Source organism: Alosa pseudoharengus, unplaced genomic scaffold (assembly GCF_046254945.1).
Source record: "Alosa pseudoharengus isolate Yale_2024_CS ecotype anadromous, Long Island Sound unplaced genomic scaffold, YU_APseudo_1.1 YU_APseudo_1.1_scf_14, whole genome shotgun sequence".
Classification (NCBI taxonomy): Eukaryota; Metazoa; Chordata; class Actinopteri; order Clupeiformes; family Clupeidae; genus Alosa; species Alosa pseudoharengus.
Window position 1 is genome coordinate 24,138,142 of NW_027468609.1, and position 25,189 is coordinate 24,163,330.

Here is a 25,189-nt window from a genome sequence, read left to right on the forward strand (position 1 = left end):
TTTTCATCACTATATGGTAAAGAACCATGACGTGTTGCATCTTTACATCTTGAGAGAGACTATTTTTCATACCTTTTCTTAAATGATTTTTCACCTTGAGGGTTCTTAAGCGCGACAAAAGGTTCTTCTATATCAAGATGCACCTCTTGACAAGATGAATTCCCAGGCAGTATGGGACTGCAGTTGGAGACAAGGAAGAGGAATGCATTCCTGATAATAGCAAGTCGATCTTGTGTCTTAGCAGGGTCTTCTCTGTCAAAAAATTCCACTGGCAAGTGCAAACATCTGCACTTCTTCTTATTGTTCTCTTTATTGTTTTTTCTCTCATTCAGAGTAGCTTCATGAGCCACTGTCTGATTCAACTTTGTTTTCTTATGCAACCCATCTAACTGACCTTGGTCAAGACCATGTTGGAATGCCAGCCTCATTAAATATGTACAGCGTTATTATCACTGAAAGCCATCTCTTTCTTGCTTCTAGATGAGAGACGTTCAGTTCAACCACCTGACCAGGTTCATCGGTGCTTGCATCGATCCCCCCAACATTTGTATCGTGACCGAATATTGTCCCAGAGGAAGTCTTCAGGTAATGTACCTCGCAAGCATCATGTAAACTCCCTTCGGAAATATCTTGTGCCCTCCTATTCTCCCGGCCGTATAAATAACCTATTATGTAATGCTACCAGCATCCCAGTGATACAAGATATAATGGCTCTTTGTGAAGCACTCGAGTCAATAGTCTAAATTTATGGTTATTCCACACTGAAATGTGCCAAGAAGGAAACTGACATTTCCCTCCAGCAGAAGGACTTCATGCTATTGATTCCATTGTTTGTAAGATGGTTTATGAGAAGCCATCATTGCAGAAAACATATACTTTGAAAGCAGGCTCTCTGTTTATGGGCATAGGGCTGGTTTCTGGGAACCATTTGGCAGTTGTTGCTGCTAGCTGGTCAAATTATTGGTGCCCAGCTCTCTGGCCTATATTTTTTTTTACAATGAAATGCCATTCTTGTGATTTCAGAGTTGGGCATGTATGAACAAATGTTAAAGCTTTTAACATCGATCACATACAGTAAATGATCAACCAGCCAAGTCTATTTGCATTTGCTTTTAACCATTTAGCAAAAGCTTTTATGCAAAGCTAGATGTAGGTTAGTGACATGATTCATTTTATTATTATCTGAGCAGCATACAAATTGAACATCTGACATTGATGTAGCCAAAGGACCCTACCAGTTTAACATAAACTGTTGATGACTGGGAATATGCCCCACTTGAACAATTTGACCGTACATGTTAAAGAATGTTAATGAATAATTTTGCTTTTTAATGGAAAAACTAATGCTAGGTGATTTTATTTTTTTTCATTTATAGGATATACTAGAAAATGAAAGCATAAATCTGGACTGGATGTTTCGATACTCTCTCATCAATGATGTTGTGAAGGTACTGTGCAATGCATTTATCAGATCTAAACAGTGCAGAATGAAGAGCTCACTTAGCCACTGACTTAGTAGACTACAAATTCAGAGAAATTATTTATGTACATCTTAGCTCAAGAAAAGCGAATGAAAAGTGGCTTTCTGTTTGATGCTGTCAGTACAGCGGGCAGTAAAAGGCTCTATCTCACAAGATTACCAGAGTTTCAAAATTTAAAGGGCATTACCAGATGGGAGCCTCGTCAGGGAGAGGGGAAAAAACGGAGGTGCTGGCATCAAAGACATCAACGACCCCTGGACAAACAACCTCATAAAAACCCAGGCTGGAAGTGCGCCCAGCCCTAATCCAAACCAATCATCTGGCCGTCTTCTGTGTCTTGCTGCGGCACAGCTGAAAAAAAAAAGATCCCTGTCCCATTCTCCGCCTTGGCCACAGCATCACAATCATTGATTTCTATCACAGACTGAGAGGAGGGAACGATTTCAGCACACCAGCATCCGGCACCTTCTCATTTGGAGGGAGAAAATTGCCACAGAGTGCCCATGTCGTTTTAATGGCATTTGTTGCCTGTTAGAAACATTTCGCTGTGTGCTCCTCGCCAATGCTGAGGGCTTATCAAACACACTGAAGTCCACGGTTTTGGAAATTATATAAAAGCTGCTGGATGAAGTCAGTGCTATGTGAGACTTTCTCTAACATTCTGTTTTTTTCCCCTGAAAGTGATTACACGGTGTATATCTCCACGAGACACCATTCCATTACCCCCTATTTAATTGTGCATGCACCCCCTGCCACAGTATGTATTCCCCAGCCGCACATAGATTACCCCAAATATTGCTTTCAAATATGATGTGTTTTATTATGTTTTGTGTTTTTTCAGTATATAATTCCTTGCGGCTCTGCTACATTTGCCCCATAAACTGTGGGCGAAACGTCTTTAACAGTCAATTTTATGCTTCTCGGTGCCAGGGAATGAACTATCTGCACAATAGCTACATTGGATGCCATGGAAACCTCAAATCGTCTAACTGTGTGGTGGACAGCCGATTTGTGCTGAAAATCACTGATTATGGCCTGGCAAGTTTTCGGTCATCGTGTGAAAACGAGGACTCGCATGCATTATACGCAAGTAGGTGAACGTGCTGCGATGGCCGGCCCACATGTGGCCATTTTGTGTGTTGTGACATTGCTGTGGTTTGTTTCTAGGCATGACTGTGACTCTTAATATGTCAAAATATTTGTATTGCAGAGAAGCTGTGGACAGCTCCAGAGCTGTTGATATATGATAGGCATCCACCACAGGGAACCCAAAAGGGCGATGTGTACAGCTTTGGCATCATTCTGCAAGAAATCGCCTTGAGAAATGGACCATTCTATGTTGACGGCATGGACCTCAGTCCTAAAGGTAACAGTAAAGCTGAATACAGTTAACAGTTACCATCTGTACGATTAAGTATTACTTGGTGTGAATTTGTAATGTAGGATGTTTGTTCGCCCAGTTTATTTAGTTTTGTTTTCGATTTACTTTATGGAGACCAATAAATATGGAATGTTTGTCATGCTGTTTCGGTCTCAGTATTTATATTCTGATTAAAATATATTTGTGTATGCATAGCCCTGTATGTAATGATTTGCCAGTGGCACTGTAAAAGTATCTACAAAACCTCTATGCGTGTGGGTATGAATGTATGTGTGTGTGTCTGTGTGTGTGTGTGTGTGTGTGTGTGTGTGTGCACATGCACACGCTCTCGCTCCGGAGAAAATCTGTTTTGTCTTAGTTGATTTATTATATATTCCTAATAGGAAACATGCAGCATAGCCCCATAGTTAACAAAGGCCCTCCTTTCCCCCCCTCCCCTGCGATTCCTTATGACAGAGATTGTTCAGAAGGTGCGTAACGGTCAGAAACCCTACTTCAGGCCCAGCACTGATAACAGTCGCCACTGTGAGGAGCTGACCATCCTGATGGAGGGCTGCTGGGCCGAAGACCCCGCCGAGAGACCCGACTTCAGCCACATCAAGATCTTCATGATGAAGCTCAACAAGTGAGTGTAGAGTCCAGTAACATGGTCCAGTGTCAGGTGCCTTCAGCCACATCAAGATCTTCATGATGAAGCTCAACAAGTGAGTTCTGAGTGAGTTCTGAGGTAGATGTAGGGCAGGTACCAGTGGTGGAGAGTCCAGTAATATGGTCTGGTGTTAGGCGATTCTATCAAGTCTAAATGTAAGTGGATGGTTCACTTGAGAATCACAGGGATCAAAGCATTTGTCGAACACATGTATGTGGGCATGGTGAAGCTGCACTACCGTCGTCGTCTGACAATTGGTCGCCTGGTCGGCCCTGGCTCGCTGTGGCGAGTCTGCGTTGCTGGGGAAAAAATACCAGTCACCTTAAAAGCACCCTTAACAGGTTTGTTTTACCTTAACATAACGGTTCCAACATCATTTTGATGTCACATAACCTCATAACATGGCGAAGGGCACTTCCCCCATGGTCTGAGCAAACTCTGGGATCCTGAGATTATAAAGGCACCAATGAGAGATGCTCTCTAATCTGCATTCGCACCAAGTTGATAGTTACTTGTGTGTGGCAGCTAAAGACCCTGCACCACATGTCAATACATGTAAATAAGACCAAAGGAGTGGTGGGACACTCCGATGTCTGATAGGCCAGATGCACTGAACCGGAGCCACAGATGGTCCTTTGAGGTTGTGTGGTTTCTGTGATGAAGTTGTCTAAATCTCCCCTGTGGCCCCTCCTAGTAAGTAAGTAAGTATATATACTCTTTTGATCCCGTGAGGCAAAATTGGTCTCTGCATTTATCCCAATCTGTGAATTAGTGAAACACACACAGCACACAGTGTACACACAGTGAGGTGAAGCACACACTAATCCCGGCGCAGGGAGCTGCCTGCATCAACAGCAGCGCTCGGGGAGCAGTGAGGGGTTAGGTGCCTTGCTCAAGGGCACTTCAGCCGTGCCTACTGGTCAGGGTTCGAACCGGCAACCCTCCGGTTACAGGTCTGAAGTGCTAACCAGTAGGCCATGGCTGCCCTGCCCTAAGCTATCAGCATTATAAAAAAGAACACTTTAGAGTATTTTAAGCTAAAAATACAACATTTTGTAAGTCTTTGTGAGCTCTGTTTTGCTCTTAGCAGCTTGGTCTTCTGTGAGAACATTTATTTGCAATGCAGAGTCCCTCAAAACATTTTAAAGAAAAGAGCAGTTTACAGTGTAAATGTATGTATTGCATGTCTTTAGGCTAACCTGTTATCAGATACAGTGTGCACAGATGAAGTGGCCATAACATAAGGGGTGAACATGAAAAGGTTTTTATTCAGATGTTTCTAACATTGACAAGCATATCTGCCATAAACACAAGGACTTCCAACTGTTGTGAGGGGAGGGAAATATTATTATTTTGCCTTTCAACAAGTTGTTATGGATATGAATAATGTCTATATATGTTATGTAATATTTCGCAGAGGTAAAAAAGGCCAGAAGGCCTTTTTGTAGAGCATATTCTTTGATGGTCATCCGTCAAGTGAATCTGCCTGACTAGAATAGGAAAGGTGCATTTGATGCAGATAGTATTCTTAACAGTGAGTGATTAAATCATTTCAGTAAACCATTCTAGTTTTTTTGGAATGTGAGTTATCCTTTAACATTTCAAAAGTAGAACCTGTTCAGACAACCTTGATATTGTCAAGCCTGACTGTTTTTGTCTTTATGATATTGTTCAAAACATGTGCATAGTACTCACATAACAATAACGGTTCCCAATATTTCTTCCTGTTTATGATGATTTCTCTGAATTTCTTCCAAGCACTTATATAAACAACATTCCTTGTTTAACAGATGGCTTTGACATAGAGACACCCACACAGGGTGCGTTTCACATGAATTGAATGGAAGCACAGCTATACTAGGGATGGGCCATATTCAATCATTATCTCAATAGTCTACCGGTAGAATTCCTCCTCATGATAAGATTTTGTGATATTGCGAGATAAATGATGTAGGTGATGACATGTTTACTGACATGTTTACATGTTTTACTGCAAGGTGGGCAACTCACATGTAACATGAGAACAAAGATGAGTTCAAACTATATATGAGGATGTAGAAGAGTTCATTGCTAATAATGGTCAGGATCAACTTTTATTTTTTTTTGTTTTTGCACAGCTCTCAAGACTGTAAGCTGAAGTGACTTGTGGCTGAGAAAACTGTTGGATAGTACTATTTTCACATCATCATGTATATTATTATAGCCAAAAACATCATGACATATCGTGATTATAGTTTGAAGTCTATATTGCCCATCTCTAAGCTATACTGCTCATCATGAAGAGCAATGTCTCTCAATGTCAGCCACACCGAATGCAACGTTAACTGGCATCCCGTTGATCTGCTGTATCCAAATATACCACTGAGGAGACACATGCACAGATTGATGTTCTCAGATGAATCAAGGCCTCTCTGATGATAGATGGATCTTCCTCGGAGGGTGAAGCCTTGGATCTTCCTGTAGCTGTCTCTTCTCTGTCTCTCCCTCTCTCTCTCTCTCTCTCTTTCTCTCACTGTCTGTCTATCTATCTACATCTGTATGAGCATGCACTACTCCACCTGGTATATGGTTGGCCTTATAGGAAACCAAACCATTTTAAAGGAACAAAGTTACAGATGATGCGTACAATAGAAAGATTTAGGGTCTGGCTATGAGTAATGAAAATGGCCCAACTCGAGGGGCGGCACCAAGCATGCATTTAAAAATATCGTCATATGTTTAGCTCGCCTCTGGCTCGCCTATAATGGTGCAGCTCGGCTCCAAGGGCATGGGTAATGAGCATCATTATTGATTGCCAGAGTGACTCATTGAGGAAATTCAAATTGTGCTCTCGCGAGAACTCTGGATTTCCAGGGTATGAAAATGTAGTCCATGGAAACAGATCTCCCACGCTAACGTGGTAGTGTATCTATCGTCATTACATAAACGCTTGTTGGCGGCGTGTGTGCGTTTGAGGGTGGATCTGCTATTCTAGGTTTTTGGCGCATGCTGAGGGGGTGAGTGCAGGGAATGCAGCATCCTCAGTAGGGTCCACTGTATTGTCAGTCATCCCTGGGGTCATGCAAAGTTTCACTTTAGAGAGAGACTTTGTAGCTACAGCATTCGCATCACAAAATCTCTCCCATCCTAGGTCAAAGCCTTTTCATCCCACGTAATGGCGTCAAGCCATCCATCACCAGAACCAATTTCTTTGATGAGCCGTAAGAGGCTGTGGCACTTTAGTCGCTCCGTGCATGTAGTTCATCATTCTTGGTTGTGCCGGCCTGAATGCAAACCTTCGACCTAGCCATGGTTTTGTGTTGGAAGATTGCATTTTTCTCACAAGGTCAGCTTCAAAGCAGCGGTAATTGTGCATGTCTCCCCTTTTCCTCCAAGCGTGTTACAGTTTTGATCTGTGCTCGGGGCTTCTCAAAGCATGTGGGATGGTGATTTGTTGACCGTAGAAAGATCTGAAATTCCACACAGTTTTTTGTGTGCAAATGATGACTCACTCAGACAGTAGAACCATAAGATGAGAGCAGGCATTTTTTTTTACTCTTTGTTAAAAACATTCAGCTGTTTTCTGTTTTCTGGAAGTCTGTAAATACATGGAATTAGTGCTTCAAAAAGAGAACTTGTACAAACAAGACCCCTTATTCTTCCAGAGGAACAATTTAGAACGTTCTGGAGAATATCAGCTTTGTAGCAAAGCTCTCTTGAGCCCTTCCCCTCTTGTGGAACATCTTCAGATCAGAGGCCGTAAACATTATGGGATGGCATTGCCAGGATACTGAAGAACTTAACAAAAAACATTCTAAATTATTCTAAGTTGAACTCTTAAGGGTTATTGTGGGCTTAAGAACATTCTTCTAAAGAAAAGACCATGGTCATCTTTTTAGAAGAGTGTGGTATTTTGTATTCAAGTGACATGTAATAACAATCAACTTTGCCATTTTGTGTTGTTGCAGAGAAGGAAGCACAAGTATTCTCAACAACCTGCTCTCTAGAATGGAGCAGTATGCCAATAACCTGGAGAACCTGGTCGAGGAGCGTACTCAAGCGTACCTGGAAGAGAAGCGAAAAGCCGAGAATCTCCTTTATCAGATCCTGCCACAGTAAGATCCCCGATCCCTCTGTGTGACCCCCTGTCTCCTCCCCCTTGAAATGTTTCCAAATTCAGCCATCACAGAATTGAAACCCTCTTCTCATCCTGTTTGCAGTACAAGCGTTAAACATTTGATTGCAAACAACTTGTTTTTTAAATGTTGTCTTTAAAAAGAGAAAAGATCAAAGGCATACCCAGATGAAAACAACTAGGAGATTCATTACTGAGCTTCAAGAGCAGAGTAGGATAACATTTTGAAGCTGTCTGACAGCAAAGAAATGACACTAGACAAGAAAATGTTGCCTATCTGTTGCTAATTTAGTTGCCCATTGTCTGCTTAAATTATCTCTGTCGCGCAAGAAGAAAAGCCTTGAGAAGCAGAAGAGATGATTTTTCCCAGGCTGAGATGTTCAGTTCTCTTACTCAGGAACAGTTCCGATAATAACACTGCTATACAGAGATCAGCTATTTTTTGTTATAAAAAAAATAGCGAAATTACTGACAGGCTGTTTTGGTGGTTTGGCATCGGCTGTTAAGACCTCCCTGAAGCGACTGATATTATTGGGTCCTCACCCTTTTCTCTGTGAATTGCCAGTGCTAAAAGTTTCCCGTTAATTTAGCAGCTTGCTCCCATCAATGCACATGCAAATAATAACAATTTGCATGAGGCCGGAGGCAGGTATGACTCAAAATGGAACTCGGCTTCTGTTAATTATAGATAAATTAATAGTCTGCTCATTTGAATATGCCAGGCGAGGCGAGTGCGAGAGAGAGAAACAAATTGAATGCCTCACATTGTGTGTGTGTGTTTGGTGTGTGAATCCACTCGACTCTGCGGTTCGGCTCCTGGCCTCAGGCCTCTTCATTTCTGTCTCCCCGCAGTTCGGTAGCAGAGCAGCTGAAGCGGGGGGAGACGGTCCAAGCCGAGGCGTTCGACAGCGTAACCATCTACTTCAGTGATATCGTTGGCTTCACATCAATGTCAGCAGAAAGCACACCGCTACAGGTAGGACTCTCACGGCACGGCACACGCTCACCGCTGCTGCTGCTGCTGGCAACCAATGTTTCACCCATCAGCTTTTAGCAAAGACACAAAAGGGAGCCTTATTCCTGAAAGCGCTGTTCGAACAGTCTGGTCAGATTTTCAAGGCACACAAGCCACTTAGAGGTGAACTGCTCTCAGATAGTAGTACTCTCTTTTGTTCAAACAGTATACGCAGTCATGCAGAAGTAAAGCTGATTTTACTGTTTCATTGAAGTTACAGCAAAATGGGGTCTCAGGGGACTGCAGTGTCTCTCCCTAAATAGCCTGGTACTTTTAATGAACTGAGCGTTTCTGGAATGAGTTTGATATTTTGAGTTTCATGAGGTCAGTGTCACCTTGCAGAGAGCCCTCGATATGCAAATCTCTCTTACTCTCTCTCTCTTTCGTTCTCTCTCACCAACACAGTATGCTTATATAATGCAGATGTCCGAATCCTAGATAGTGCTTGTTGTTAGGAAAACAACTGCTCTTTCTCACTTTGACGCAGAAGTGACTCACTGGAGGCAAGCGTGTTATTTTTTTTCTCCATTCCTTCCTTGATTTCAATCCTAAAAATATACCAGTGTGTTCCTACGTGCCTGGAACACCCTCTTGCCTCTTGCGTACGCCTGTTCGTGATAAAAGGCGTATTGACCTTTTGGGGAAGAGGGCGGATGGAGAGTGCATTGCCCCAAAATGGCCTTGTATTCCGCCCTGTCACTCCTGTCCTCGAAAGTGCACTTTCCCAGAGGTTGTGACCAGAGCCAAGAATGCCATCAAAAAGGTTTACGGAGCAATATGTTACGGATGAAAACCATAAATCACATTTAATAGAAAAGCATAAAGTTAAAATATGATTTATTTATGCAGCTCAGCTGCTACTTCAAAAACATATCTAGTCTATTAATGTTTACCAGTTGGGCCACTGGAATCAAATTTTTTTAAGAAAATAGTTCACACACTCCTTGGTACTCTTTTTTGAGTTTATTTACTCATTATTTGGCAGATGACGTTTCGACCTTGCGGTCTTCCTCAGATTCACTTCCACTGGAATCAAAACCCAGAGATAGAGTGCTGTGTGCATAGAATCAGACCTGTGGACACTGTTCTGTAATAGTTCTTCTTGCCATAGTTCTTCTTGACCCTGAAGCAGATGATGCTAGATAAGACATAGAATGCATCCTGTGTACATTCCGAGATTCTGTTAAATAAGTAATGGACGACTTGGCGTTCGGTTATCAGAAAAATAATGCATGTTCGAGTTAGTTATGCAGCCTTGATGCACAGCAATGTTATTGTCCTTATGGTTAGAATCTGAAAGCTCTCTTCCATACTCGATATTATAGGTAATTGTGAATTAGACTGATACAGATGGTCTGTCCTTGACGGGCGTTCGCAAAGCTTTGTGTCAGTCTTCTCATTGTCGCTGCATTGATCAGCTCTCATTTGATCTGTATGCCTAATTCAAAGTCAAGCTGTTCCTAAATGATTCCTCTAAGGGGGTGTTGTCATGGTGTATTACTGCAGTCACCAAATCAATCAGTTGTGTTTAGAAATAGAGAAATAAATCTCTCTGTGGGGCTACAACTCCGGGGCACATGCCTCCATAACTTTTGCTGTAACTTGGTTTGGAGTTTTTTTGTTGTTGTTCCGAGTCTGTTGTCATTGTTTAAGTTCATTGTCTTCATTTTTAACCAGTCCTAATGTATTGCTCAGCGAGGACTGTTTCTGGGAAGACATCCAAAGAAAGGGGGAGGTAGAAAATATTTTAATTTGACCAAGCGCTGGGACTTCGTGCACTTAACACATTGCAGGAGTCTCTCAGCAGACCTCAATGGGAGATGCCAGGCGCTGTAGACCCAGTGAAAATATTGCACATTCCAAACGCTCATCTCCCCAGATAAGGCACACACACTAACTTTTATATATATATATATATATATATATATTAGGCTTTTTATGGCTTTAATGTGATAGGACAGTTGAGAATGACAGGAAGCAAGTGGGAGAGTGAGTCAGGGTGGGATCCGGAAAGGACCACGGGGCGGGAATCGAACCCGGGTCGCCGGCGTACGGTGCAGGTGCCCCAGCCAGTTGCGCCACGGCCAGGGCCACACACGCTGCAAATTACACTGGGTTGTGTAACTTTACCAAAAGCACTCAATTGTTTTGTTTTGAAGGAAACTGGTCATTGCTGATGTTAACAGGAAATTGTAAACTAAATTGTAAAAAAGACAACTTCTAAAAATCACTGTTTTGTTAAGAGTGCATAACCTATTTATTTGCAGTTGTTTTCCCAGTTATTATCAAGCTTTGATTAAATAATTTATCACTAGCACATAACACAAAGATCTTGTGTAGAATTATTGTTTAACATGTGTCGTATGTCCCTTTTTGTTTTTTCATCCAGGTTGTGACATTGCTGAATGATCTGTACACGTGTTTTGATGCCATCATTGACAACTTTGATGTGTACAAGGTGAGTCACCGTGTGTTTACACTCACCTCTCCACACACAGCGGGCGCCTCTTGATATTTAACGTATCGTCGGAGCAGTCACTTTCACCAGCAAAGTGAGATCCCTGTGCTGTTAACTGAGCTTACGTGTGCCTTGAGTGCAGTGACGGACTGGGATTAAAAAACGGCCCTGGCATTTTCACCAACCAGCGGCCCACACGGGGACGCGCATGCACGCGCGTGCATGTGCCCGCAACACACAGATATAACTTCACGTGCACGGACATAACACGTTTGTAGCCCCATTGGTGATGAACTCTAACTTTAATATGCATAAAGACTGAACCAAGAACATAGATATATCAATGCACAACTCCAAAATGAATGCAATATGAAATATGAAAATGAAAAAAGAATAGCCTAGAATACATGGATTTATATGCAACGTCACGAAAACATGCGTGCGCAAGAGGCAGAAAGCACCATAGAACAGCATAGAGCAGTGCATGAAAAGAACAAAATAAGTTTTTGTGCTGAAAACTGCACCAATTCGAAATCACGATGGTTAGAGAATGTTCAATATGTTCAATATCCCTAAAGGAATGCATGTCTTCGCCAAAAATGACAAAATACGATGTTCATGCAAATGAACGGCAAACTCTGAAATAATAGCCTGAAATGAGATGTTATTATCATTGAGACAACAGGGGACCAGGGGTATATAAAAAAATCCGATTGTAGCTTACAGCAGGCGACTATTTAAGTCAAGTTTATAACGTTGTGGCACCAAGCGTCTTCATGCCCCACGGCTGCGCGCGAATGTAGTTTTGTTGGTAAACGGGAAACCCATCAGAGCAGCCGCTCCACAAACGTGTCTTAATTAACGTCATGCAGTGAAAAAGGTGCGAAGGAGCTTGCTCTTCTGCGCAACCCTGTCTATCACGTCATCAGCATCCAAGTTCATTATAGGACCTCTTTCTCTGTCGCCATCAGCATAAAGGCCTCCAAATTATCCTGTGACAATCGTGTCCTTAGGCGATTCTTGATGAATTTAAGAGTGGAAAAACTCTGTTTGCATGCCACTTGAGTACATGACAGTGTTAGTAGGAATTAATTTGCTAACCATATATAGTTGTAGGCACAGGTAAAGAGGTTTAACTGCTGGAGAAGGAAATAGCAACAGATTGCACAGTTCTTGCAGGTAGCACATTTCTTGCTCACCAGTCACCAGGTTTATTTCTGTATCTTCCTATATCTCCGCGTCATCATCAAAGTCTGACGCTTTGACTGTAGGCCTATACTCGTTTAGAGGAGACTTTTTCAGGCTGTCCCAGTGCGTGGCGAGATGTGTCAATTCCGACTGTAGATTTTCAACCGTAGCACCTTCACTGAATTTAAGCAGACATTCTCTTATGTTTCGAAGTGCATTTGGGGGCAGTTTATTAGCTTTTATAAGGGGAAAATTCCGAGGATCAAGGCATGCTATATCGGCAATTGCCCGTGCTGAAGGAAGTAGACGCATTCGGTTTTGAAATTCCCAGAAGTCATTGCTTCATGTAGCCTAACTTTTGTAAACCAATAATAAAATAAAAGATACAGGCAGCATATGTATTCCAATTTCAAACAATGCACTTTTAAATCATTTGATTGAATAAGGTTACAAAAGAATGTAGACTGATGTAAATATTGAGGGTTACCATGACTGTAGTGTAGAGACTCATGTCTGATATAAATACTGATCAGGTTCCTACTATGAAGGAGGAAAAGGGAGTTTATTCGAAGCCATGTAACACTATTGATGCTTGTGGGCCGAGAGATATTGTAAAACCGTCTTTACGATAAATGGGCCGCGCAAACCCAACAAGCATGCCGCTCCGTGATTGGCCAGGCCCAAACGGCCCACGAGGGGCCGCGGCCCTTCTGGCATCTGCCCAAATGCCAGACCGTCCAGTCCGTCACTGCTTGAGTGAGATAATTTAATATTGTGCGTGCAAGGAATGACACATGCCAATGCTACTGGGAAGGGAAGGAATTATGTTTACGACTGTGATGTGCTTCTGCATCCTTTTTAATGAATCATAATGCCTTGAGAATGAGCGATGTTAAAATGAGTTCCCTAATATAGAGAATAAACTGTAAAAATGTATTTATTCTTGCATGTCACACTGTTAATCCCGATGCCCTGGCAGAACCCTGTTGAGGATCTCACGTCATGTCAGGAGGGTGGATGGCATGTGCCCCGTCAGCCTGATGAGCGCTCAGATTTCCACCTTTACCTTTCTCCCCAGGTGGAGACGATCGGAGATGCGTACATGGTGGTGTCAGGGCTGCCGGTCCGGAACGGCAAGCTTCACGCCCGAGAGATCGCCAGCATGTCATTAGCCCTGCTAGAGCAGGTGAGGACATTCAAGATCCGACACCGGCCCAACGACCAGCTGCGGCTCAGGATAGGCATCCACACGGGTAAGGGTGCCGCGCCGCGCTCCGCCTTGTCATGCCAGCCTCATTCCCACCGCTGTCACTGCTATTTGTGGATGCCAGGCTGGTTAAATGCCAAATGACTCACCTGTTGGCTTGGGCTGTCATCTTTTTAACCTCGCTGTTACACAACGTTTCTTCTGAGGGAATATTTTCGTCTGCTGCTTTCGTTCCATTTCTCTCTCTCTCTCTGTCTCTCTCTCTTTTTCTCTCTCTGGTATGAATAGACAGTCCCTTTTCCCAGAGTGTAGCAATCACATTGTGCAATAATTGGTTTCTTAATCCATAGATAATTAAATTAGCTGTTTGAAATGCTGTTTGCCTTTAGAGATGTATGGAAATGTACACACACACACACACATTTATATTTATCCAGTCTCTAAGACAGACAGTATTAACATCAAGTGATTCCATATTCATTTTAAATATAAATATATAGAACACGTATGGCATGTTTATATTTCAGCCTATTAAAACAATATCTGTTGAAGCTCTATACCTGCTAATCACTCAATAGTGTTGGAGCAGATACTTCAGAAGTTTGTCCCTGCCAACAGAGTCTTACACCTTGCCTCTGAAAACTATTACACTGGCATTTGACACTTCAGTAAGCAGACAGAACCTCCACTGAAAACTTTTGTGTGAACGCTGTCAGCTGTTCTCCACTGTTAATCCCTGTTTCACAAGAGCAGTGCTCCCCAAAGCCTTGTGTACTTAACGCCTTTCTCTCTTCTCTGTCACTGTTTTGCCGATGTTGACAGCCAAGCCTGCTAAATCCTCTCTCAGTCCGACACTTGCTTGAATGAATAGCAGAGCCGGATCTGATTGGAAAGCGTTGCCTTAGATGTGTGTCAGCCATTGTATATGTTAAAGGGATGCTGCTGCCGTGGCTTATAATGAGCTTACATTCAGAACGTGCCTATTGTTCCTTGTAGAGTTCTCCTGGCTGTCAGATTTTTTTTTTTAGTTGTCGTAAGAAGACTTAACTGCTGCAGTTCGTCCCGAGGGTCTCATTTACTTCCCTGTTTTCAGACACATTCTCTTTCTCTCTTTCTCTTTATCACACTCATACTCTATCTCTCACTTCCTCTCACTATTGTCCTCTCTCTCTCTCTCTCTGTAGGACCTGTCTGTGCCGGTGTGGTGGGTCTGAAAATGCCAAGGTATTGTTTATTTGGAGACACTGTCAACACGGCGTCTCGGATGGAGTCAACGGGGGAAGGTGCGTGTAACAATGTGCCCAGCTGTCAGAATGTCGTGGTGGCACAGTTGTGCTGCTTGACAAACTTATAAAAAGATCAAATGTGTTCTCAGGACAAGAGAAGAAGACCCTTTAATACCAGCAGTAAATTAGACATTCCTCTTGTCACTGCTGCATTTATTCCGTAATTTGTCATGTCCACCCTCTCAAGTGGCATTTATGTACATAAAACATTCTATGCAATCATGTCTAACATGTTTGCAATTCCCATACTTATTTCCAATGATTGCCAAAACAATATGGAATCAATTTGATTTAGACTTACAAATCAAGAGATGTTGAATGTTACGTTAGTCCTAAAAGACTTCAGAGACACTTTTTCTACTTATATAATGTGTTTACTTGTCAGTCTTTGCAACATTCCCATACTGTCAGCCCTGTGATGTATGTTGGGGATAAATCAGGGTCTTAACATGAGATTCTGTTCCCTGTGAGCTCACTGCCTCATGACGTATACCAGACACTTGAGATATAGTTACACCCATGCTTTCATTCATTTAGTCATTCTTGATTGATGAACAGTTGTCCTTACAGTAGTGTTATCATTAATGTAAATAACTCCTCAAGATGAGAGAATATCACATCACATAACACTCTGCATTCGCTTCCAGCAGCTGTATCTCTGACAGCTATTGATAAAATGTCAACCTCCAAAACCTTAAGCGAGGTGTTCGCCACACTTCTGTGGTCTGGTGTGGAGTGGAGAGCCATGCTCTCATAGCGTCCCTCCCCCCCGGCCACCCTCAGACCGCCGCCATGTCATTCATACCCGCTCCCCGATCACAACGGATCGACTTACATGCCAGCTTCCTGTTTAGGGCTTTCATGTGCTTAATAGCGATTAATAATTAACTACAGCCATGCTCTCACTGCTCTCCCCGAGGGTTTTTATTATATAGCATGGCTAGGATCTTCACCATCTGCTGAGGGGGTCTCCTCAGCACATGGCTTCCAGAAAGTGAGAATTATCAGGAGGGGCTCTGTGTTAGTCATCGCAAAGATGTTTCCAGTTTGTGGAGCGCTGATTGGCCATATGGAAAAGACTATCATTCACTCAGTGCCATGAGTCAGTTCATATATTGTAACTGTCGTGGGCCATGTGGGCGCCTCATAGGGGTGTGCTTTATGAATGGATGAAAGGAGACGGTGCACTTAGGTGATTGTCCTGTTGGTATTTATTGATGTGTGTGTGTCTGTGTGTGTGTGTGTGTGTGTGTGTGTGTGTGTGTGTGTGTGTGTATTTACATGCACATCTATATGTGTCCGCAGCCTTAAGGATACACATGTCCTCGGCCACCAAAGAAGTGCTGGATGAGTTTGGCTATTTTGACCTGCAGTTACGAGGTGACGTGGAGATGAAGGTAAGTAAAGACAGCGGCTGTGACGACTCTCACTCCCGCCACTCATTCATAATCCGCGTAACGATCCGCAGTCCGGAGGGGAAGAGTGAGGACATTGCAGCGAGACAATGTTACAGCGCCCTCCCTCCACATTCACAATCAATTCACTGGGCTCCCTTTCCCACTGATTGCACTGAACTGTGTCTTTGTTTTGTTCCCCGGGTCAGATGAAATAACAGGCCACCCCACCCCTCCCCTCTCACACTCCACCTCTAAGAATGTCCTGTGCTGTTGTCATTGCACTTCTCTTAGCTTCTCACATTACGAAAAAAAATGTGTACCTCATGAGCAGGTCACAATGGACCCTGAGAGTCGCTGACCCCGAACCCGATCTGGGCAGACTCGGTACTGAGTCATAACATGCCCGGACCTGTTCTCGGGTCAGCAGCAATCTGGACCTTTCTCTGCACTCCTTTGTTAGCTCGAGTTCATCTGGCACATACTGTGCCTTCTAACGTACTGGCAAATATGATTGATTAGCACTAAGATCACCAGTCGATGCCACTGTCATTTATAGCCCCTGCCCCCTCTCTCCGCCCCTCCTTTCTCTGTTGATTACTCTTGCCAGTGAGGATGCAGAGTGCTCATCAATGATGCTTTTATTGATTGCTTCCCTTTCGTCCCCTTTCCAGGGCAAAGGCAAAATGAGAACGTATTGGCTTCTGGGGGAAAAGACAGATGTCTATGTTATCTGAGACGCTGTGCTGATGAGCAGGAAAATCGGCTGACTGCTGTGGACGAGGAGCCAGCGTCGTTCAGTCCACCCCAACCACCGTCCATCCCACCTCCCCCATCACAATTGGGACGGGAGGTTTTTCCTCTGTGCAAATGAGCAGAGGTTTTTAAAACGAAATACCTTTTGGAGAGAGGTGATTCCAGGTATATTTAATTACCTGCTTAATTGCAAATAAGAATAAAACTCAAAGAAAAAAAAACATGATATAAAAGCAAAACCGATTAAAACACTATTGTAAAGACGTTTTTATGAAGAAGCTTTGTGTCTCAACAAAGGAGTACTTTTCAGAGATGAACCCTTATTTTCTGTGCTTTCTATATTCAGATTTGTATCATGTGTTTGGAAATCAGTGAGCATATACTTGGTGTTTCCATTCAGCGTAGTGAGAGAGTGAGAGAACGAGAGAGAGAGAGCACAGTGTCTTAGGGTGAATGGTTTTGTCAATGCAAAGGTACAAGTGAAGTTCCACAGTGGCACTATAGACAGATATTTGTATATATGTATAATCAAGACATTGTAAAATATTTTGTTCAATAAACTGAATCAAATGCTCACTCTGTGTGTATTTGTTTATGTATTTAAACAGTATTGTTTTAATTTACCTGGCAATCTTTTCTAATGTAAGATTGGAGAGTCCTGTCCACCATGTTGTATTGTATAGAGTATTCTTGGTATATCGTTGGTGCTCAGCAGAATGTCATGTGTTATTTAGCCTTCTCTGGCTCCCATTTGCATGTCAGATGGGGAGGAGGGAGGAGACAAAAAGGAGCCAAGTAGGAAAGGAAAGGATGTACAGAAGCTAAAATGTGGATTTGATTGATTTGTACTTTTAGGAATTCAAGAGGCTGAATGATTTAAGTTGGGAACATTTAACAATGTTGTTCCATGTGGTTTTTCATTTATTACTATATAGGCTAGCTATCACAGAACAACAAACATGAATATTACAAGGCTCATGTAATTGAATGTTGTGAATATGTCTGCATGATAAGGCTGAAATTCCACATAGTGGCTACAATGTTATTTGATATTTACTTGTACCATTTTCGCTAGAAGAGCCTGTATAGAATGTGTTGTATTAAAGGCCACAAAGTTATAGGCATATGGAAGAATGAAGCTCATGAACCATTTTTGTTAGTTTGATTGTTTTAGCTGTTGTTTTTATGAACAGGCATCTTAAGTAGGCCTACCATTATGCATAAGGACAGGCATGTGGCCATACTGTGTGTGTGTGTGTGTGTTATTTTCCTAAATAGAGTCCTAAAAAATACTGTTCTATTTTCCTAAAAAAGTGTCTGTGCGTCCCTCCGTGTGTGTGTGTTACCGCGCCTACGTAGGCTACATGCGTATGTCTCATGTCCGCCATCTGACAGTGCCAGTGTTTTAGTGATAGTGGCGCAGCCGCAGCGCAGCTTCCCTCCTCCGTGATTCTTAATTACCACCCACTCCGTGTGCTATCGCTGTGGAGGATGCTGCTGTTGCCAGGAGGTCACTAAGCAGTGTGCTGGCATGACCATTTACACTGTCACACGGCTAAGGGCTTCTCTGAAAATGGCTCAGGGAGGAAAATATGCTTCCAAATGAAAGCAGATACAACACCACCAGCCCAATTATTTTGTGTTCAGGTCAACAGGGGGAAAATCTTTCAATGGTTCAAGTGAAAAGTCTAAACATTATGAAGATGGTGGTGGAATATGCAGAAGACACAACAACTTGAAAGGAGTTTGCTCCATCTTAAGTACCTAAACAAACTCTTTAAGCCTATTAAAGATAATTGGCATGAGTTTCATACCTAATTCGCACTGTTTTTGTCTTATTCTATGAGATGATGAATCGTAGAAGCTGGTTGAAGAAGTCTAAAAATGACTTGTTGCCATAGCTACCCAGCTAATCCCCGTCGAAGCGCACCAGGATTGAGCGCGCAGAAGAAAGGCTTCCCTGACTGACAAAACCATGTGAGCCGTGTGAGACATCGACATCCATCACATCAGTCGATTTGTCATTAGCGCGGCTAAGCCTTTCTTCTGACATCGAGCAGGCGAGGTGCCTGATGTTTCTATCCAAGATGAAGGGAGTGTTCGTCCTCTCTCCAAAATACAAAAGCCAGAGCGCATTTGTTGTCAAGCTGAAAGTGGATTGTATGTTACCTTTGTGGTCTTTCATAATAGCCACAATTTGATAACAGGTCTCTTCACAAGAAAATAATTGGTTACAAAATGGCTCAAGGTGTTTTGATGTCTTTTTATGGGCAAATCCAGAGTGCATTAGCTGCTAGAGTGGTGGGGATAGTACTATAGTTTATTCTAGTTATAGCAACCAGGAGCTTACAACTGACTTGTGTGGTGAAAAGCACAAATCAGTGACCACAAGCAAACTGAATATTGAACAAAACTCACAACTACCCTTGTTATGTGAGGCAGCAGGCTCATGGACATCCTCTTTAAAAAAAAAAATAATTAAAAAAAAAGTCTCATTAACTCATACATTCAGATCTCTCCAACTATTGCCTGTAACTTCACAATTAGATATTGGTGCCAACACCAAAATTGAACCTCAGTAAAGCTCAACAATACAACTGCTGTTGATTTGAAATGTGCTATAAATAAATGTGACTTGACTTGCGAGAGAATACATATCTATAAAGTAGGCTAACTTTTGATAAATGTGTTTCCTGAATAAACAAATAGGCCTATTTATGTTTTTAACGCTGTAATACTGTAGCCTATACCAGACAATGCAATGACAGACTGTGTGTGTTTCATGAATACGTATATTCTGCCTCATCCACAGAAAAAAAGAAAAAAGCTGTGCTGTTTTTCTGACACTTGTTGGCACGTCACATGAGCATGCTCGTTGTTTGTCTGGGCAAGGGTCTAATTTTTTTGGACAGTTCACATTAATCTCACCAGCTGTTTTTTGTTTGTAGCCCTTAATTATTACCAGTTGATAGAGAAATCACGGCTGTTTTTTGTTTAAGTAATTCTAGGCTGACGTTTTTAGAGTCTTGTTATTTTAAAAAAAAAACACTCTGCTAAGGCCTCCATTTTTCCCTTTGAATGAAATGGCAAACAGCTTAACTGTCACACTTCAAGCATATACTGTATATCTGGACCATTTGGACTTTGTTCAATTAGCTTCTAGGTCTGTTAGCCTTGTTGTTTCATATGATCTGTATTATATTTCATAATAAAGTGTTAATCACAATGTCTAGCTCCAGAAGCCATGTAAGCATGGTAGACTCTCGCTCCTATTAAAATGTACTACAGACCTTGGGCAGTTCTTAGGATTATCACACCATGAATATAATTGGCCATTTATGCAAGTGATATTCATGCTTATGATTGACACTGACAGCTAAATAAACACCAAACTATGCACTTTAATTACCTTATAAAAATGCACAACCGTTGTTTATCATTTCCCTATCATAACAACTGTAAAATACAAGAAAATATAATTGTAGGGAAAATATGAAAAGAAACTGTGCACATGAATGAATACTGCTATTTTGAATACCATGATAGTGACCTTTCACAAAATGGGACTAGGCTTTTCTAAATTGTCTACAGCATAGCATTATCCAACTGTTCACTGATAGGCTTGCTGAAGGACGCGTTCTTCCTGAATGGTGCATCTTTGGTCGTGACCGCTGTAACACCCTGTGAGGGAGGGAAAAGTGTAAACATGTTTACAACACTACGACAGAGTATAATACAATGCAATACTGCGTATATACAATACGATAAGGGGGAAAATGCTATGAGGGCATCAACATTCTAGGGAGGCAGTGCAGAGCGGGTCCTTTGGGTAAGCAGCAGAGTCACCACTTGTTTCCAAGCAACTAAACACAGAGGTGACCATTTTACCAGCACAGACAGCGAAGCCATTCCTTTTGTGTCTGTCATAAAGCTCTAAGATATGTGAAGTTCATATAAAGTTTCCGTAGCCTACTATAGCCTATACACACACACAAGGCTAGATTCTTTCCACACTGTGGGCTAAGACTCAAACAGGTCTTTCTGTTATGACAGGTAATGTGAACTAAGTATCCATGCATTCACCTAAACTGCTCATGTCATGGAAAATGTTTTAATTAATCAGTGCTAATTGGTGTAAATTCAAGTGATAAGGTATTAAGCTGACCACATTTATGGTATGTGGTTTGGGAACCATTACATTTTGCAGAATTAATGCCACCAGAGCTTTTTGAAAGATTATTGGCCTAGTGTTAAAAATATGTCTCTAATATTTAATTGTGCTATTAAAGACTGTGACAGCTTTGACAGTGTCTGAGACAGCTCATTTTAATTTAATTAGACTCCTTTAGAATATAACCGAATGGACAACAGGAAATATTAAGAAAGATTATAACCATTGGATTTAATTAAATTTGACATGGCAGTGAATTGTTGTGGTGAGTACACTAATTATATTTTACAATGGTGGCCAATTGTCAAACATGTGGCAAATGCCTCTCGAACAGCACGTGCTGTATCAACAGTCAAGCGTTAATGCAGACTAATGAGCATGCGCTCATCTCAAATTGGACTTCAGTGACATGGGCTTCTCAGAAGACGGGCCAGGCGCAATAAGCCACTGCAGCCTTCTGCGTGGTCCAGAAGTTGCTTGTCACGCTGAGAGCAGCTTTTTTAAAAAAGGAGTTGTCATCAGCACTTGGGTGGTTTTATTGAGGCCTGTGAATGTGGGAGGTATGGAGGAACTACAATATAATGTGTGAAAAAGGGGTTCTAGGAACTGCAAAAAGTTCCTACAGTGTGAAAGGGCCTATAATGTGATTCCCCTTGTTGCATTCAAGGATCTGAAAGCCTCTGCGTGAATAGATCCCTAGATGCTGAAACCACTTGAGTGAATCCCGTGTGCTCCCACAATCAGTATGCCCTTCTGATCATTAATCAGGGATTTCAATGTGACTATGTCAATAATCAGCCCTGGGAAGGGCTGTACACTGACCTGAAGACGGTGGTAGTTTTCATTCCACAATGTGATGGCCTGGTCTGTTTTGTAGTCATATTCCTAAAAGAAAAGAAAAAGATAATTTTTACAAATCAGTCAATGGCTTACATCAGGTTGCCAGCATAACAAACTGGTATATGTTGTTATTAAACTAATAACTAAACTAAACTTTACTAACAAGTCTGAATGACATCCCTACAGTATAATCCTTATTCATGAGTCAACAATGGACATCGCCAGGACTCTTCCAGCCAGAGCTGCGTTGTAATGATTTTAAGTGGCTTCATATGATGATAGTCTGATAAAAAGACAGTGAATGAAGCCATGTAAAAGTTAACTTATATTATATAAAATATCCCTACACTGTGCGGAATTGTCAGCATTTCAAAAGTAATATAAGTTCAAGTTTGCCTAGCCTACTGAGACTGCAATAAGTTTACAGAATGGTCGGAAGATGAAAACCGGAACGGATGTCTCCTACTTATGTTGAAACTGTCAAAATGTCCATACAGAATAGGATATGGACAGGATAATGAAAGTGCATAGAAAAAAACAAACATGCAATACACTTCAGGGCCCATGTATGGGCACAGCAACTGACCTGGGATAGAATCGTTGGGCTGACGCATCTAAAGCCCTCCATGGTGTAGTCTGCCTGGGTGGTGGAGCAGAATTCAGTGGCTGGTGGCTCTGGATTGAACTCTGCCTGGACCTCCGCACTGTGGGATAATATTTTACAACATTGAAATTGTGATATGATGACATATTGAATGATGAATGTGAGTTGTTATAATACAGTAGTTGGCTCAGGTAGGTTTGTGTCCAATGGAGACAGTTAAGTAAGTAGTGTGGCTTCTTATGAAACCATTTAAAAAAAAAAAAAAAAGCTGTGCAAAAGTACTCTCTCGACCGCCTTGATAACTCAGATTTGATGCCACAAATTGGCATCTTTTTCAGTGGAGGAGAATGTGTGATTTTGTGAGCCATCAAGCATCCTTTCAAGCTCCTCTAATTGAAAATGTAAGGAGCCACCACAAGACTCAAATTCAGAGAAAGGACATCATTTTAATCAAAGCCTTTTCTTCAAGTAGGACCCTTGTTTTTAACAACAGCAACCACAGTTTGCACCGCAGTGGGGTGAGATATTTCAATGACAGTTATATTGCATTTAAATTGTAGATTTTTATGTTTCGTTGGATGCTTGCTTATTTATTCAATCATCCATTCATTTACAACAAGTGTAGAGCCAAAACCACTGTTAGATGTGGGTTGTATTGGAGTGAACAGACTAGTAGCAGTAATAAAAATAAAAATAAACATATATATTTGTCATTACTCTGATTTGGCCTGCTTAGAAATATTATAACACTAATTTTAGGCTATAGGCATATTGTCAAGCCCACCACATTTTCACAAACATCAAGCTGACAGCACTTACTAAAAGGCTTTAATTACTAAGAAACTGACCAGTAGTTCTAGTCTCTTACATCATTTTCTGCCCACTCCTTCCTCCCAGACAAAGACAGAGGGAAGCTTAAAAGTTTATCCTGATTCTCAGATGACTCTGAGGTCAGCTTTATTATTTAAATACAGACCAGACTGGAATAGTTTAGTAGTGTAGAGTAGTGTGTCGTTTCTTTTACCTTATTTTCTCAAAGAGGTATTTCTCCAGAAGCTCTCCACGCAATCCTATGAGCAAACGATAGGTAGCCTATATCAGCAGATACCTCCACATGTGTCACCATTCCATTATGCTTAAATGGGTAGGCTACCTAAAATAGGCTAGTAGCCCGCTCAGTACATAGCCCAATGGATAATCTGAATGCAATTTAGAAATCAGTAGAAGCATGAATTTAACTTGAGTTAATCAGATGCCATTCTTGTGCTCTGTGCCGTAGAGTCTAACGTTACTTGTATCAACCCCTGATGCCCACAAAGAGCCCTGCCTACCCTTCTCTCTTATGCCAGGGCCTTTTGGAGGGGTGTAGGAGGACTTAATCGTGCTAAGCCCTTGCACTTTAGCAGTCATGTCCAGAGTCAGAATTCCCCTATGACCGTTCTTGTGGATACGTGTTCTTGGCATGGAGTTGTCCAGTAGCGCAGTGGCTCGCTAAAAGTTAAAAGATCGAAAGGGTGCAATCATTGGGGTGCAATCAGTAGGTAGCCTATGTTATGGAAATAGGCCACATCTAAAGAGTGGTTCAACCGATCATGGTTAGCCTAACCACAAAGTCGCCACGTTTTGACTGGTTACAACGTTTTTCACTCACCTCCTCAACCCAGTTGTCCAGTAGACATCTGCCAACAGATATCTCGTTATTTTCCAGCGGCTCCTCCACGGGAACATTCATGTTGACGTTTGTGTGAGTTTTTTTTCGTGATTGCACTCACTTCTCAATCTCAAACGCTTCACACACAACGACTTGAGTTCTTTAATGTTACCATGGCAACAGTAAACAGTAACATTGTGACTTCACTGACATCACCAGAGAAGCTTGAGCATCCTCCTCAGGTTAATCCTGTCTTTGGCTTTCAGTCCTTCTATCGTCTGTCATCTCTCTCTCTCTCTTTTTTTTTTTATCACAATTTCGCAACACAGACATAGATTAAAATAAACTCTAGACCTACTTAGCACTAGGATAGACAAATTAATTTATAAAAGGCTAAGGGAGAGTGGGGTGAGTTGTGCCAGTTTTTACTTAAAGTGACTTTAAAGGGAGGCCATGATAGTAATGCTTCCAACTACAATATGAACATATATTTCAGGATGTGGTGCATCTCTGGGAACAATCACTTTCAATCTGAAATATAGTATTTAAGAGATATAGCTTTCTGAAAAAAAGTGATCTTGTGGCACAACTTGCCCCCGGTGCGGGGTAAGTTGTGCCTTTGAAGAGAATGCATTGGGGTAAATTGTGCCATCGATTATTGAAGTAAAACAGTATATTTTGATCTCAGACACTGTAATGCTTTATAAAAGCTAGACAAATTCAATACAAAATTACTCATTTAAGGTTTATTTAAAGTTATTTTACAACATCAAAGGCCAATTTTCTACAAGCCTATTGCGCCACACGAGCACATCAAAGGTCATTTTCCATTGTCACACCAGTTTCATCCATGTTGTAGATCTTGTGTGGAGGGAAGTCATACCTGAAATGAGATTAAAGTTTTGTTGATCAGAGAAGTTTACAGCAGATTTAGGTGGTTGGATGTGGTTGTGTAGATGTCAACTCTGCCACTGATGATGTTCCCCCTCTCCTT

General features: G+C 41.8%; 2 protein-coding genes across 2 annotated transcripts in view; one reads left to right on the forward strand and one right to left on the reverse strand.

Moving 5' to 3' along the window:
• npr2 (natriuretic peptide receptor 2) overlaps positions 1–17,505 on the forward strand; it is a 51,774-nt gene extending 34,269 nt beyond the window's left edge. The window contains exons 11-22 of the mRNA XM_076284299.1: positions 481–585; positions 1,377–1,448; positions 2,412–2,571; positions 2,692–2,847; positions 3,319–3,487; positions 7,459–7,605; positions 8,478–8,601; positions 11,030–11,098; positions 13,365–13,539; positions 14,678–14,776; positions 16,085–16,176; positions 16,848–17,505. Coding sequence (XP_076140414.1) covers positions 481–585; positions 1,377–1,448; positions 2,412–2,571; positions 2,692–2,847; positions 3,319–3,487; positions 7,459–7,605; positions 8,478–8,601; positions 11,030–11,098; positions 13,365–13,539; positions 14,678–14,776; positions 16,085–16,176; positions 16,848–16,910 — 1,431 coding nt within the window. The 3' untranslated portion in view covers positions 16,911–17,505. The remainder of the gene's footprint in view (positions 1–480; positions 586–1,376; positions 1,449–2,411; positions 2,572–2,691; positions 2,848–3,318; positions 3,488–7,458; positions 7,606–8,477; positions 8,602–11,029; positions 11,099–13,364; positions 13,540–14,677; positions 14,777–16,084; positions 16,177–16,847) is intronic.
• A 2,855-nt stretch (positions 17,506–20,360) lies between these two features.
• spag8 (sperm associated antigen 8) lies at positions 20,361–24,276 on the reverse strand. The gene is made up of 6 exons (XM_076283396.1): positions 24,196–24,276; positions 23,876–24,035; positions 23,569–23,614; positions 22,527–22,644; positions 21,923–21,985; positions 20,361–20,610 (listed from the first exon to the last, which is right to left on the reverse strand). Exons 1-6 carry the CDS (start codon positions 24,274–24,276, stop codon positions 20,515–20,517), a joined length of 564 nt encoding a protein of 187 aa, XP_076139511.1. The 3' UTR covers positions 20,361–20,514.
• Positions 24,277–25,189: the final 913 nt, after the last annotated feature.

What these genes read in the sequence shown, in the direction of transcription:
- spag8 (XM_076283396.1), bottom strand. Translation starts at nt 24,276, where the DNA reads ATGAATGTTCCCGTGGAGGAGCCGCTGGAAAATAACGAGATATCTGTT. An exon ending in TACCTCTTTGAGAAAATAAG is followed by an intron (nt 22,645 to 23,568) that starts GTAAAAGAAACG and finishes ATTATCCCACAG; the next exon opens with TGCGGAGGTCCAGGCAGAGT. An exon ending in GCCCAACGATTCTATCCCAG is followed by an intron (nt 21,986 to 22,526) that starts GTCAGTTGCTGT and finishes CTTTTCTTTTAG; the next exon opens with GAATATGACTACAAAACAGA.